The 16291-nt window shown below is 46.5% G+C and overlaps 1 protein-coding gene across 1 annotated transcript in view; it reads left to right on the plus strand.

The window, feature by feature from the left end:
* Nucleotides 1–16291, plus strand: part of CCDC60 (coiled-coil domain containing 60) — a 163131-nt gene that overhangs the window by 106428 nt on the left and 40412 nt on the right. Inside the window, exons 3-4 of the mRNA XM_047828032.1 lie at nt 2138–2308; nt 11818–11925. Of these exons, the coding sequence (XP_047683988.1) occupies nt 2138–2308; nt 11818–11925 (279 nt within the window). The remainder of the gene's footprint in view (nt 1–2137; nt 2309–11817; nt 11926–16291) is intronic.

Below are 16291 nucleotides of genomic sequence, written 5' to 3' on the forward strand. Positions count from 1 at the left end.
TCTAGCAACTCCCAGATCGGGGCTCACTTCCGTCCAGACCCCAAGGCCCTGCACCACCTGTTCCCTGCCAGTGTTGCCAGCTTTAGCTCTGGCCACTCTCCCACATTCCTTCTGTGCTCCAGCTTTTTAAAGATTCTTGTACTTTCCTAAACGGGCCATCTTCAGACTCACCTGTCCTAGTCCATTCCAGCTGCTATAACAAACTACCATAGGCTACGTGGCTTGTAAACAACAGAAATTTATTTCCCACAGTTCTGGAGGCTGGAAGTCTGAGATCAAGTGCACACATGCTCAGGTCCTGGCGAGGATCCTCTTCCGGGTTGTAGGCTGCTGGCTTCTTATTGTATCCTCACAGGGTGGGCAGTAGAGAGAGGAAGCAAGCTTTCCCATGACTCTAATAAGGATACTAAGAATCCCTTTCATGAGGGCTCCTCCCTTATGACCTCATTTAATCCGAATTACCTCCCCCAAACCCTACCTTCTGATACTATCATGCTGGGGGTGGGGGATAGGATTTCAACACGTAAATTTGAAGGGGACACAAATATTTAGTCCCTAACACACCTCTTTACATTTACAACTGCTATTCCATCCACTCGTATGCCATTTCCCATGTTTCCTACTGGTAAATTCCTACTTATCCCAAATGTCACTTCCTCCAGGAAGCCTTCTTAGATTTCTCTAGGTTCCTGTAGCTCTTTGCACTGGAGTGTTCAGAGTGTATGTTTCTGAGTGTGCTTCCTCTATGATACTATGAACTCTCTGGGGGCAGATGCCTTGTCTTATTGCTTTCTGTAACTTCAGTCTCCTCACAGGTGTCTAGGCTAGCAGGTTTCCAGACAATGCCCACCAGAGAAATAAATGAATGAAAAGTTATCACTGTGAGATGCAATTTGAAAAATACTGGAAAAGCCCCACCTCCTGCCTCCCAGCATTTTCCCAGTGGACAATACAAGAGTCCACTGCTGAAAAGAAAATGCCCTCAGTAATACCTTAATTCTTCCTAGAAAAGGAACAAGGATTAATTGGTCACATCAGAATCTAACCATGATAGCTTGCTGAGAATATTCCCATCCAAAACTGAGAGCAAGGGAAAGACAGGAGAGGGAAAGAGGTACTCAGAAAAAAGGAAAGGAGATGTCACTTTATCCAGAAGATGTCTCCAACTACCCCCTGGTCTGAATTCGGTGCCCTCTTCCTACAAAGCTCAGAGTCCTTCCCACCGCCATCTTTCTGCGTCATCACTGACTTTCCATGTACTCTTAGAGACCCAGGGTCCTGTTCATCACTGTGTCCCCAATGGTCAGCACAATCCCTAGTACACATTGGTTGTTCAACAGGGATTTTAAGAATAAAACTGAATCTCAGAACCAATCTTCATGCCTGGGGAAACATGGCGGTGGTTCAACATGGTGCCTGACAACTTCCCAGAGAGTCAGAAGACAGGGGGACAGACCGAGAGATGTGTCCACTCCTTCTCCAGCACAGTGCTGCCGAGTTCCAACCCCAAGGTGACAAGTGGCAAAGTCGGAGGAGTTGTGTGGACCATCAGGCGCAGAATGTCTTGGCCAGTATCAAGACGTCTGATCAGAAACCAGTGGCTGAGTCAGCAAGAAAAGAATCATGAAGTCTCAACTTATGTCATCTAACACAACAAGCCCCCGTAGACCTTATTCACTCCACTTCTGCAGCCATAGGAAAATGTGAAGCAAAGGTGAGCACTTAGGCAAATCTGAGAGAAGGCAGCCTTGGCCAAGGGGCCTGGGCCTTACAGTACTGATCTGCTACTGATTATCATGGACAAGCCCCTTTCCATGCATGAAGGTATCTGATCCTGTAGGGTGCAGATTATTATGCCCATTTCATAGCACCTAACAGAGTACCTGGCACATAGTAGGTGCTCGATAAATATTTGTTGAATTGTGGAGTGAGGAAGGAACTGAGACCAGAGAGGTTAAATATTCAAGGTCAGGTCCATCTGACCCCAGAGTGCCAAATGCAAGAAGGCTCCTGCCCTGCAGGTAGGAGAGTGCCCTTCAGAGATGCTTAGTCCCAGGACAATACAGCATCATCTTAATGGTCGGTTCAACTCTGTTGATGTCTCTCCCTCCCTCTTCCTCCCACCCTCCATCTCCAGCATGCTGATTCGGTCGGTGAAGACAGGCCGTGGCTACTTTAGCATGTTGCAGGAGGAGAGTGCCTTGAAAAAGAAGCAACAGTACCTTCAGAAACTGAAAGAGGAAGAAAGACATAAATTCCAGCCAGCCAAAAAGATCTCAGAAGTCCACTACGGTGATATTCTTTTGACGTAAGTAGATGGCGGTAGCTAGTGTCCACAGTCCGGGGAAGGGCCACGCAGAGTGAACACCACCTGGTTGGGCTGAGGGATGGCAGCCGTCTCAGACTGGAAGCCCCATCTTGGGGTGTGGCGTCTAACCGTTTCTTTTAGTCCGCTCCAACCTACCTGTCAGCCTCACCTTCTGGTACCCAATGGAGCATCTTCTACTACAGATACCTGTCCGCACGTCTGATGCCAAGAGCTATACGAGAACTCTTGCTGGTCCCCAAATATGTCTCTTTCCCTCTCTTTACCAGGCTTGCCCTTACCTCTAGGCCTTTCCCCATGCTGTTCCTTGGGCCTTAAATACCCTTCCCCACATCTTCTTCCAACTGAAGTTCTACTTATCATTAAAGCCCAGCTTAAATGCTACCCTTTCCTGACACTTCCTGGATTTCAGCCCAACCCCCTCCAGACCTCATTTGGACTCAGGGTTCCTGTAAGGTGTTTGTGTGCTGGTTCACCTTAACCCACGTCAATATCTCTATTCTAGGCCTTCAGCTGCATCCCCAAATCCTAGCTCAGTGTCTACCCAAAACAGGTGCACAAGAAATGTTTGTTGGTTTGTTGAATACAGTAGCCCCCTCCTTCCATTAAAAAAGGTCTTTCTCTGGTTGGGAGAGGACCATCAACAGACTGGCCCATTATGAAATGTCCATTCACATTGATAATAGCAACAGTGATGATGACAGTGACAACCACAACAATAATTATGAGTGTCTACTATGTGCTTTATGCATATCTTCTCATCTAAATTTCAAAACATTCCTTACATAGGTGCTATTATTACCCCCTTTTTACAGGTTAGGACAAAAGTTTAGAAGTGCTCACCTAGTTCCCCCGTGACTAAGGTCCTAAGTTAGAAAGCATCCTTGAGTCCCAATTTTTGAGTGACACCAAAATTCCTAGGCTGCGCCATTCTGCATGGACAGACTCCTGGGATACATAGCTTGTGCAGACTGAATGAGGCACAAATCAGGATGGAAAGGAGGTGCTGAGGCAGGCAGAAAGGAAATATGTGGTAGAAATGGACTGCCCCCGGAGCCATTGTCCTATTAGAGCAGTAGTGGTCTCAACCTTGGCTACACATTAGAATTGCCTGGGCAGTTTTTAAAATACCAGTGCCCAGGGAAAGATGGCAGAGTAGGAGGACCCTAAGCTCACCACATCTCAAGGATGCAGTGAGAGAGCACAAAATAGCAATGCCCAGGGTGCTTCCCACACCAATTATGTCAGAATCTCTGGGGGTTTTACCTGGACAAAGTATTTTTTAAAGTTACCCGAAATGGGGGTGCTGGGTGGCTCAGTTGGTTGAACGCCTGGCTTTAGCTCAGGTCATGATCTCACGGCTTGTGAGTTCAAGCCCCATGTTGGGCTCTGTGCTGACGGCTCAGAGCCTGGAGCCTGCTTCGGATTCTGTGTCTCCCTCTCTCTCAGCCCCTCCCCTGCTCGTGCTCTGTCTGTCTCTTTCTCTCTCAAAAATAAATGAACATTTAAAGTTCCCCAAGATGATTCCAACGTGGAGCCGAGGTTGAGAGCCACTGTGCTAGGGCTTCAGGGACCCAAATTGCCAGGTTGCAGGCTAAAGAGCAAACGGAATCCACAGCAGATACCCCCTCTCCTCTGCAACATGTCCCAAATTATGTTCTTTGCAGTGTTAACTCAGAGAAGTACCAATATGTGCTTCACAAAAACAAGGGTCCTATCAGTGAAATCCTACAATGTGTGACTTTTCTGCATCTGGCTTGTTTCACTTCCCAGAATGCTAATGGTCGGGGATCTCCTTAAAGCTCAAGGTTCCAGGTGATAGATACAAACCCCGAGTGCAAGACTATGAGAGGCTGGTACATTTGTAGATACTCTTTCCTGAAAGTGCAGCCCTTGGGAATCCCAGCTTATTGTAAGAAGGGCCTTTTCTTTGATGCCTCATTTGTGCAGACCCTGGGCTATGGTTTCTCTCCTCCTTGCCCTGTGTGCTTTTTTTTTTAATTAAATTAAATATTTTATTTTATTTTATTTTATTTTATTTTATTTTATTTTACTTTTACTTTTACTTTTACTTTAGAGAGGGAGAAAGAGAGTGAGCAGGGGAGAGAGAATCTTAGGCAGGCTCCACACTGGGCACGGAGCCCCACAGAGGGCTCCACCCAAAACCCTAGGATCATAAACCTGAACTGTAATCAAGAGTCCTATGCTCAACCGACTGAGCCACCCAGGCATCCCCTTGCGTGCTATTTTAGAAGGAAAAGTTAACCTTTTCTAAATTGGTAAATGTCGTTAACACCAAGTTAGCACCCATGCTTGCTTACATCTCTGGCTTTCATTTTGGCTCAAAGATTCCCGCTTGGTGTTAGCTCTTTGCTTTTTTTCCTTTTTTTTTTTTTTTTTGCTATTTTGTTCAATGTTCTTGATTATTTTTACCCTAAGGGTCGATCCAAATAAGCTAGCCTGCCATTTGTGCATTCATTTAGTAACTCACTTATCCATTCTAAAATGAGATAAAATATTTAAGATTTATCATCCCCATGCCATGCCTTTTAAGGAGGGGGCATCCCAAAGAGAAGTCTTTTTAAGGGGAGCAGGGAGTATTTAAGGGAGTATGTAGATACAGAGAAAGAGCAGAAGTGCTTCACCTAAGAGGCAGAATGGAGACATCCAGAAGACTCACCAAGACTGTGAGCAGAAGGGACCTTTTAGAGGACAGAAAAGAGAAAAGGCAGCCACCACTAGGAGAGAACAGAGATGTCTATAAATTTTTTTTATGTTTATTTTTTGGAAAGAGACACAGAGCATGAACAGGGAGGGGCAGAGAGAGAGGAGACAGAGATGCGAAGCAGGTTCCAGGCTCTGAGCTGTCAGCACAGAGCCCAAAGCAGGGCTCGAATCCATGTGAGATCACTACCTGAGCTGAAGTTGGAAACTTAACCAACTGAACCACCCAGGACCCTCGAGAACAGAGACATCTAATGGAGATTTTCATGAGGTTCTGCTTCATAGTGTGAGACGTAAATCCATTTCTCTGTTTCCCTCCAAGATCTTCAGTGAGGAATCAATGGCCCCTTAGTGCAAGATATTCTTGGACCTTCATCTTGGCCATTGGAAAGTAAGTTTGGTGGTGAGAAGGCTACTTTGATCCCGGCCCCTTCTCACTGCACAACCAATCATTATATATTGAAGACCTACTACGTGCAGGGCCTCTGGGGGCATTGAGATATGAAAAGGATTAAGGGACAGTCCCTACCACATTCGGTAGGAGCACTGAAACAAAGCACCATGAGGATGCACATGAAGGAAAAACACTCCTGCCATGTTTCCCCTTTACTGTGATGCCATGACCACACTCACAACACTTCTGACACCAGATGTGTGGGGTTTCTGCCCACACCAAGCAATTCTCCGTGACACCAGCTGGGTATCCTACCATCCAACCCAATTCTGACGCTATCTACCAGGAAGTAGCATCAGATCCCCCAGGTTAAGGGCTCGGTCCCACAAGACTGTCCCCACATCGCAAGCCCCATGCTGTCACCTGTACTTCTGACTGGCTATAAATCAGGGTTCCCATGACCCCCCTCCTCGGGTGTGATCACTTCATAGAGTGGCTCACAGAACTCAGAGAAACACTGACTTACATTTACCAGTTACTTATATAATAAAGGATGCAGGTGAACGGCCAGACGGAGAGGTAAATCAATAAAGAGGGTGAGGCCTGGAAGTGATCCAAATCAAGAGCTTCTGTCCCCCTGGAGTTGAGGAGTGCCACCTTCCTGTAATGCGGATGTACTCACCAAGCCAGAACTTTTGGGATTTTTATGGCGGCCTCACCATGTAGTCATGATCTATCATTAACTCAATTGCCAGCAGGATGGGGAGTGGGGCTGAAAGTTCCAGGCTTCTAAAGGAGATGGCTTGGTCTTTCTGGCGACGAGCCCTCATCCTGAAACTATCCAGGAGCCCACCAAGAGTTGCCTCATTAGAACAAAAGACATTCCGACCACGCAGGAAATTCCAAAGGATTTAGAAGTTCTGTGTCAAGAACCAGAGTCTAAGACCAAATATTAGAACAAAATATCTTCCTAGTGCTACTGCCACTTAGGAAATGACAAGGATTTTAGGAGCTCTGTCCCAGAAGCCAGGGGCAGAGACCAGTAGATACGGCTTCTATTGTCTCACAATGTCCATCCCCTCCTGGTTAGGGGGTGAAAAGAGAGACTGTATAGAATCCCCAGAAGTATGATTCGTGAGCAGGATTTTTAATGCTGAATAGAAAGAGACATGGTTAGACACAGCAGTATCAGCCCACCAGAACTGCCGGTGGCCAGCATTTCTGATTAGGAAGGCCAGGGCTGAAAAAGGAAGGTGTTGATGGTGTCACCTTTTGACAAAGTCAGCAACATTATCTTCAGAGTGAAAAAAAAAAAAAAGCAAGCAAGTCATGGCCTGAGCCACCTGCATCCAGCCACCCACCGGGCTACCAATGAAGGATCCTCACGGGATAGGGGCACATGATAGACAGAAGGTTACTCAACGAGTAAGGGGGTTCTTACTCTTTCCACGAGGGTTCCAAGAGTTTAGTGCAAAGTCTGCCTTCCCTGAGCCTGATGGTGCTTAGAGTCTGGTACTCCCAGTGATACTAGCCAGCTGGCAGGCTTTCCCTGACAGAGAAGGAATGAACTCATGGCTTTTTTTTTTTTTTGAACAAGCTGCACTCAGATGAATGGGCACAGGAACAGGCACTGGGGAAAGGGGAAAGGAGTCTATTAAAGATTCTCCTGCAGCTATTTAAATAGTTCTGTTGCCACGTCTCCCTTGTTTGGATGGGGTTTTAATCCATGGTCATAGAACACAATTCTCTCTTCTACCATCCATGTTTCAGTGTGCGAGACATGGTTTATTTAAAGTTTAATAAGTTTAAATATGCATGAGATCATCCTTCTCACAGACATTGGTCTCGCTGTGTCTTATCTGGTGGATTCTATGAGCTGCACAAGTCTGGTTATTAAAATAAAACTGGAGGCCATGACTGCAGTGTAGCCATCAGATGCAGGTGGGGAAGCAGGGGTTATAAAATAGCACTGGGATTCTCCATACCAGTACAGGGTAGTGGTTAAGAGCACAGGACTCCCTCATACGACTATTTAACTTTGGGTAAGTCACCGTACCTCTCTGAGCCTCCTTCACCCTTACGAATGGTACCAAACTCCCAGGCTGGTTATTCAGGACTGAATGAAACTGCTTAGAACAGAGCCTGGTAAAGGAGACTCGCTCAGTAACTGCTAGCTATTATTATGCAATAAGGTGACTTTGATCTCTGTGGGCCTCAATTACCTAAAATCCTCAGATTTATGGCTAAAAATCTTAATTTCCAGGCAGGCTAGAAAGCATCTCTCATCTAAGAGCCAGGTGCTATAAATATAATTCCAATCACAGGAGTATCAAAAAGACAAGTGTTCGTTTAAAATACTTTTTTAACGAGGTATTTGATCTTGGGCATTATAAAAGCAGGAGAGATTATTCCCCCCTCCCCTCCCTGGATCCAAGACCATAGGATCAGTTCTTTCAGACAAAAGTTTTAAGTCTGACAAAGTAGGCAAAGGGAAAAAGGAAATCAAGCACGTCCCGAAAGATTTCTGCCTGCTAGCAGTCTTTCCCACTGTGCTCAATGACCTCGTTTTTCAGTTGCAAATTCAGCTGAAAAGGTGAAAAAAACAACGGGTAGAATTCGTCTTGTTATTGTGGTTGAGAGGCGACAGAAAACCAGAGATTAAGGACTGTAACAGTTGGGTTAATTTCTATGTAATCTAAACCACTGGGGGACATGACTGAGCCAGTAAAACTGGGCAAGCCGATGTATTTGTGGTTTCCTCAGCTCTAGGGCTGAATCAAGAGCTCATGCAAGTGGAAATCAGGGGACCTGGATTCCGGTCCTATTTTTTTAGTTAACTCTGTGACCCCAGGGTTGTCCTCGAATTCTCAGGAGTAAGTAAATTCCTAACGTGTGTCCCCACTCCACCTCCTCTGCCCCCTTCCGCCTCATTCCCCCACCCACCACACACACTAAACCAGAGGGGTTTTTTCAAGCCATAAATTGCTCTCAGCTTAAAACCCTCGGATGGCTGCCATTCTTCACAGGATAAAGATCAAAGTCTGGGCAGGGGGCTACAAGACTCTGGATGGGCCAGTCCTGTCTTTCTCCCTCAGCCGCAGCCGCACATACTCCCCTACCTTCCCCCTCATGATATGCACCCCAGAGGAGGGCTTTCCCCCATCCCATTCACCTACCTAATTCCCATTCAACCTTCTGATTGTTTACTTTTGTTCCAGTTACTGCTGCTGTGAACAACCATTCCCAAACTTAACAACTCAAGACAACAGGGGTGCCTGGATGGCTCAATGGGTTAAGCCTCTGACTCTTGATTTCAGCTCAGGTCTTGATCTCATGGTCTGTGAGTCTGAGCCTCATGTCGGGCTTGTGCTAATGCTCAAAGCCTGCTCAGGATTCTTTCTCTCCCTCTCTCTCTGCCCTTCCCTGCTTGCACACTCCTTCTCTCTTCCTCTCTTTCAAAATAAGTAAAAACATTTTAAAAAATTAAAAAAAGAAAAGAACTCGAGACAACAAACACTTATTTTGCTGACAAATCTGCTGCTTGATCTGGGCAAGTGGGGGGAAGGACTATCTCTACCATGACTAACCGCGGCAGCTTGAAGAGTCCATTTCCAACATGGCGCATCCACATGGGCCACAACTTAGAGCTGGCTGTCAGCTGTGCCCAGCCGGGGTTGAGACCCAGCAGCCATGGCTCCTCTCCCTATGAATCTCTTCATGGGCTGTCAGCTTCCTCACAGCGTGGCCACGGCTGGGTGCTAACAGTGAGCATCCTGAGACATGAGAAGGAAAAGCTGCGGTTCCTAGAGCCTGAGCCCAGAAATGGCATCACACCCATTTCTTTTTGACATGTTCTGTTAGCTCAACCACTCACAAAACCAAGATTCCAGGGGAAGGATATGTACGGCCATCTCTGCCTTGGAAGAGAGTCAAAGAACTTGGGGTATGTAGTTCTAAATGGCCGGCCACAACTTCCTCCAACGAGTATTCCCTGGCTCTGTTTCAGCCCAACTCCCTATTTTGTGCTGTCAAAGAACCATATACTCTTCCTACTCAGCCTTATCACAACTGCGTGTTTGGTCAAGCCCATTTCTGTCCCTAGACTCTAAGCTTCAGAGGGGAGAGGCTGGGTCTGTCTCGTTCATTGCTGTGTCCACAAGCCTCCAGCAAATAGATGTTCAATAAATCCGGGTAGAAGTGAATAAACCAGGGAACCCGTCAATGATTCGAATCAATGGAGGGACTTAGACTGAGGCTCAGAAACTGAAAGGCTCTAAGGGAACTTGCACGTCCTGGGAAGCAATAAGGCAGACAAGGAGCAAGAAGCAGGCAACCCACTGAGAAGCCCACACTGAGGGTAAAGCAGGCAGCAACCTTGATCTTGGGTGCCACCTGACTCTTGCCAGCCAGAACAGGGACCCAGAGTGGCAACAACCTGCAAGTTTTCAGAGCCAAAACGTTTCCATTTTAATGTGAAATTTCCCAATGTTAAAACACAATTGATTCAGACATACACACACTCGCGCATGCACACACACACACACACACACACACACACACACACACACAGGCTTGTTAAAATGTGTCTATTGGCTAGATTTGGTCACAGGCAAAAAGAAATAAAAACCTATGACTCAGCCTTGCTAGAAAAAAAAAAGTACTTTACATAAATGAAATAATTTGCTCTATGATGGTGGAGAAAAAAAATCTAATATGGTATTAAATGTAATTTAATGTTTCCTTTTGAAAGAGCCTTTTTCAGGTAAATGTCCAGTGGTTTCAAAGATGAACTGCCTGTCTGGGCTATTTCTCCCTTCTCTAAGCAAGCCCCCTCCTCCCCTATCCCCAGATGGTGTCTGGCTTGGGAGGAAGCTTCCGTATTCTCTGTGGGGGCAGGGCATGAAGCTCTGGTTTCCCATAGCAGCCAGCCTGGTGGCCGCAGAGGTATGCCTGGTTGTGGCTCATCTTTAGGGGCACACTTGTGCCCGCTTCTAAAGTTTGAGATCCCCCACACTTCATGGCTGGTTCAACCAACCAATTAGTCAGCAGTCTGTAGAGCTGGATGAAGCCTCTTTAAGGAAAGGACCAGAAACAGGAAACACTAACTCCAGGCAGTTCCTTGGCTGTGTCTCATGCCTTCATTTCCACTTCTCATCATCCCCATGGCCAGGCTGAAGTCACCTTCCTCTCTCAGGCTGGAATTATGCAATACCCCTAACTGGTCTCCTTGCCTCTGGCCTTGCCCTCCACCCGCCCCCCTCCACAGATCACTCTCAAAATAGCAGCCAGAAGGATCCTTTCTGAACACAAGTCAGACACATCTTCTCTTGGCTCAAAATCCTTTACTCTCCTTCTCATTTAGAGAAAAGGCCCAAGTCCCCTGCAAGACTAGCTGCAAGGCCCCTATTCTCTCCCCCGCTCCTCCCCTTCCCCTCCCTGCCGTCTCTGAAACACAATCCCACCGCAGGACATTTGTACCTGCTGTTTCTTCTGTCTAAAATGGGCTGCCCCAAGACATCATTGAATGGCTCACTCCCCTATGCTCTGCAGATATCAAATGTCAAACCTTCCTTCATCACCCTATTTAAAATTGTAATTCCCAGCCCTTCTGAACCCTCTTCTCTGTTTTTTATCCCTCACAGCACGTCTCAATGTTTAGCCCCGCAGGGGAGGGAGGGTTAGCAAGCTCTAGCCCAGCGGCCACATCCAGCCCTAAGGCAGGCTTTATAGATAAAGTTTTATTGGAACACTGCCATCTGCATACTGTTTACATATGTCAATGGCTGCTTTCATTCTACTAAGTAGTTGTGACACAGACCACATGTCTGACAAAGTCATAAATATTTGGCCCTATTTAAGAAAACATGTCCCAGGGCGCCTGGGTGGCTCGGTCGGTGAAGCGTCCAACTTCAGCTCAGGTCATGATCTCATGGTTCGTGGGTTCGAGTCCCGTATAGGGCTCTGTGCTGACGGCTCAGAGCCTGGAGCCTGCTTCGGATTCTGTGTCTCCCTCTCTCTCTGCCCCTCCCCCACTCATGCTCTGTCTCCCTCTGTCTCAAAAATAAATAAACATTAAAAAAAATTTTTTTTTAAAAAAGAAGAAAACATGTCCCATCCCTGATCTATATTAATATACCATACCATTTCCCTACTTATCTTGTTTATTCTCTTTGCTCCTCCACCAGAATATGCGCTCCACAAGAGCAGGGGTTTTCCTATGATCTGTTCACGGGCTGCTTCTAGAAGCCTCATCTCTCGAGCCGGCCCATAGTAGGTGCCGATCATATGTGCCAAATAACCACTGGCAAGAGAAGGAGGTGTTTAAAACGGCTGCTCACTGCTCACTCTGTTTCTCTTTCCGCTTCTCCTTCAGCAAATACGACCAAGCCAAGGTTAGGAAGATGGGCGCTGGAGTCGTACTTCGCCCATTCACCCCCGTGCACAGCTGCATCATCTCATCCTCGCTACCCGAGGCTCACGTGTAAGTAGTCCCTCCTCTGGCTCATCTGCCTTGCTTGCTTTTCAGTTCAAGCCAACGGCTCAAAGAGCCAACAACGCATCGGAGGCTGCTGAGCTCGTTCTTTGTCCTCCTGAAAGGGACATAGGGCCTGGAGCCAGCGGCGCTATCTGACGCGAAGAAATAACAGAAAGCAGACGTGTTGCTTTAGAGCTAAGTGGCAAATCCGCTGGGACTGAGCCATTCCATTCCTCACCGAGCCAGACGCTCTAATGTCAAATAGTTTGCAAAGCCTGATAAAATCTGTCTGTAGCTCTCAATGAGCGCGTGCAACAACATCTAACCCCGGGCTCAGGGGACGCGTTTCCCCCAAAACTCAAGGAGCTATTTCCCAGAGAAGCACCTGTTGTCTCCTGACCCGAGGCATGAACTCATCATTGCGTGGTATAACAGGGGCTCATCAACCCTCCAAAGAACACCGTGGCTTCCTAAAACCTCGGCATCTTCTTCCCCTGTGTCAATTCCAAAGAATTACAAACCCATGTTTTTCTCTTTTGCTAGTTAGCACTTTTCAACCGGAAGATTTGGGGCACAAAGACAGAAGCTTTTGATTCCAGGGCAGGGTTTCTCGACCTTGGCACTACTGACCTTTGAGGACGAATAATTCTTTGTAGTGAAGGACTGACCTGTGCATTGCAAGGCGTCTGGGAGCATCCCCGGCCTCTACCCACTCGATACAAGTAGCGCCCCACCCTGGAGTTGTGACAACCAAAAATGTCTCTAGGCGTTAACAAATGTCCCCTGGGGGCAAAATCATGTCTACCCTCTTCACCACTCCCCCACATTAAGACCCACTGCTTCAGGGCAATGAAAATGGTGCAATGGATTGCAGACTCCTCTGTCTGCTTATCTGTCAAATATTTATTAAGTCCCTACCGTGTGCATAGTGATCACGGCATTACCAACTGCTCTGCAGGCAGATCTCAGTTCTCTCAGCGGCCCTATTGTGCAGGTGTATTACTATCCCCTCTCTGCAGATGACAAAGCAGCCGAGAGGTGTGCTCCTCTGCCCAAGGTCACAGAGCTCAGCATGTCACTGGGCTGGACTTTTAAGCCACATCTGTCTGACTTCACAGCCCAAACACGCATTACCATGCACTACACAGAAAGTGTATCTCAAAGCCTTGCCTTTGGGGAGCTCATGATATGTTTGGAGAGCCAGGTCTCGTACTCGAAGAATAAAACAACGCAAGAGAGAAATCATACCATGAGATGGCAGGAAAAAAATAAAATCATTAATAAGAGCACTTAGTTTATGGGTGGAAGATGCCACCATCACCACCCACCACCACCACCATCATCACCATCACCATCATCACCACCACCACCATCATCATCACCATCACCACCATCATCATCTCTCCCCAATATTCCAGCTTTTGATGAGCCCACTCTCAACTTTCCTCCGACTTCCCTTTGATTGATATTATGACTGGATTCTTGATAGACTTATTTGTTCAAGCACATTCCAACTGGAAACCTAAACTTGTGTTCTTAAAACATCTCCTTGCAGGAATAGGCTTTGTAATTTCTCATCCCATCCCTTGGAAACGTGCTTCTGCCCATCTGTCCCATGGACAAACCTTCTGAAACAGAATGGTGTAGATCAGTGATTCTAAAGATTTCATTTGCATGTGAATCCTATGGGGATGGAGGTGCAGGTGATGTCTGGAAAATACCTACTTCTGGAGGCTCAGTCGGTTAAGCATCTGACTCTTGATTTCAGCTCAGGTCATCATCTCACGGTTTTTGAGCTCAAGCCCTACATTGGGCTCTGTGCCGATAGTGTGGAGACTACTTGGGGATTCTCTCTCTCTTTGCTCTCCCTCTCTCAAATAAGTAAACTTAAAAAAAAATTTTTTTTAAGAAAATGGATATTTCTGGGCCCCACCCTCAATTCATTTGGTCTGAACAAACTGAGGCTTATATCAACCTTGGAAGTAACTGGAGAGTTTCTTAATCATCTCCTTTCAATGCCAGATAAGGAAACTGAAGCCCAGAGAGGGGCAGAACCTGCCAAAATTCTTACAACAGGAATTCTGACCTCCTCACTCCTAAATCAGATCTTTACACCAAGTTCGTTAGGCCAGGATGATGAATATTATTATCATCACAGTACTTACTGTCGGTTTCTACTAAACTCTTTACCAGGGATCAGCAGACTTTGTCCTAAAGTGACAGACACTAACATTTTAGACTTTTCAGACCAGACAGTCTCTCTCGCAACGACTTAACTTTGCCATTGCAGCTTTCATGCAAAGCTGTGGTTGTGTTCCAATAAAGTTTTATTTGCAAAGAGACAGTAGCCCTACTGGCCACAGTTTTCTAATGCTGTCCTCTTCTTCTCCTTGGCTGTTAAAAGGCTCTGGCTGCATTTGATGACTGTATCAGTAATTCATTGCTGTATTACTGAACACCTCAAAATGGAGTTGCTTAAAACAGTAACCATTTTTTCATTGCTCACAGTCTACAGGTCAGTTGGGTGGTTCTGCTGGTCCAGGTTGGCTTGGTTGATCCTGGCCAGGTTTGTGCATGCGTGTGCCCAGATGAAGGGTGAGCAGGAGGGCGGCCATCTAGGGTGGCCTCACGCGCAGGTCTATGGTTGACAAGTTGCCAAGGTGACAAGAGTGACTGGGCCACATATCTCTTATCATGCAGCAGGCTAGCCCAGGCAGTCGGGAAGGGTTCCAAAAACAGGAGCCTGAGCACCAAAGTCTCTTGAAGCTTAGGCTCAGAATGGATACAATGACACATCCACAACATTCTATCGGCCATAGCATCAAGGACACAAGGACTGGGGGAAAGATTCCACCTCTTGATGGGGAAGATGCAAAGTCACGCCGGAAAGTGTGTAGATGCAGAGAGGGGCTTTTTTTGTAATCAGTGTACCCAAAGGCATCAGGGCACAGTGTGCCTGATCAGTTCTCAGATCCTCAGTTGTCACATCAGCCAATGTGGATCAGAGCCGGCTGAGTCCCTTCCACCCAAAGTAGCTGATCCCAAAGCTGGCTGAATATTCTGAATTGGCTGTATGGGGATCAATTCAATCATGTCAAGGGAGACTTGATCTTTACGTATAAAAAGGTGGGGGGAATGGTCTCTAGGAATGAGAAAGAGCTCCTCCTTTCCTCTCTGGGATGATGGGCTGCCCCTCACAGCCTTCCGTAAGCAACTGTTCAGCAAGAGCAGTGCCTGTCACCTGTCCAGGTTTGTCCTTGGCAGTCGGCATGGAGTGCTTGAAACGGCTTTGTAGACATATTCTGATTTCTCTTAGGAAAAGCACCAAACGTTCTCCTCTCAGGCACGTTTTCGCCCACTCGTATTCTGGGTGGTAGAACAGTTTCAATAGAGTGGGCTATCTGAGTGTGCTCACCTGGAGTTCTGAACGCAGGGATTTTAGAAGCAGGCTTTGTGCTCCCCTGTCCAGTGTTTTTGTCTATTGTGTCCCGCATTTGAGAAAAAAAATGGCCTCTCTTTTAAGTTGATAAAATCCAAGATAGTGTGCTATGACCTGACACACAGTCATTATGAGGAAGTACTGACTTGTTATCAAATATGTTTCTGGGGACCCTTTTTCTTTCTGTTTCTTCTTTCCAGTTGATTTTACCACATGTTAGATGAACAATCATCAGGTTTGAGGCACTTTTTTTTTTTCATTAAGACTTTATTATACACACACACACACACACACACACACACACATATGTATTTAGAGCAGTCTTAGGTTCAGAGCAAAAGTGAGAAGAAGATACAGAGATCCCCACTATAATGCCTCCCCAATCCATGTTCAGCTTCCCCCATTAATCAACATCCCTCACCAGAGGGGTACAGTTGTTACAGCCTATGAACCTACTTGGACATCATCCTCAACAAAGTCCTCAGTTTACATTAGGGTTCCCTCCGTGTTGCACATTCTGTTGGTTTGGACAGATGATGTGTAATGAATGACATGTATACACCACTGTAGTGTCACACAGAGTATTCTCACTGCCCTAAAAATCCTCTGTGCTCCGCGTGACCCTTAGCAACTGCTGACCTTTTCACGGTCTCCATAGTTTTGCCTTTCCAAGAACGTCATACAGTTGGAATCACAGACTATGTAGCCTTTTCAGATGGGCTTCTTTCACTTAGTGATATGCATTTGAGGTCTCTTCATGTCTTTTCGTGGCTGGATGGCTCATTTCTTTTTAGCGCTGAATATTCTACTGTCCGGATGTATGTACCACAGATTACGTATCCCTCCACCTGCTAAAGGGCAACTTGGTTCTTTCCAAGTTTTAGCAATTGAATAAAGCTGCTCTATATAAATACCTTGTGCAGGTTTTTGAGA

Source organism: Prionailurus viverrinus, chromosome D3 (genome assembly GCF_022837055.1).
Source record: "Prionailurus viverrinus isolate Anna chromosome D3, UM_Priviv_1.0, whole genome shotgun sequence".
Classification (NCBI taxonomy): domain Eukaryota; kingdom Metazoa; phylum Chordata; class Mammalia; order Carnivora; family Felidae; genus Prionailurus; species Prionailurus viverrinus.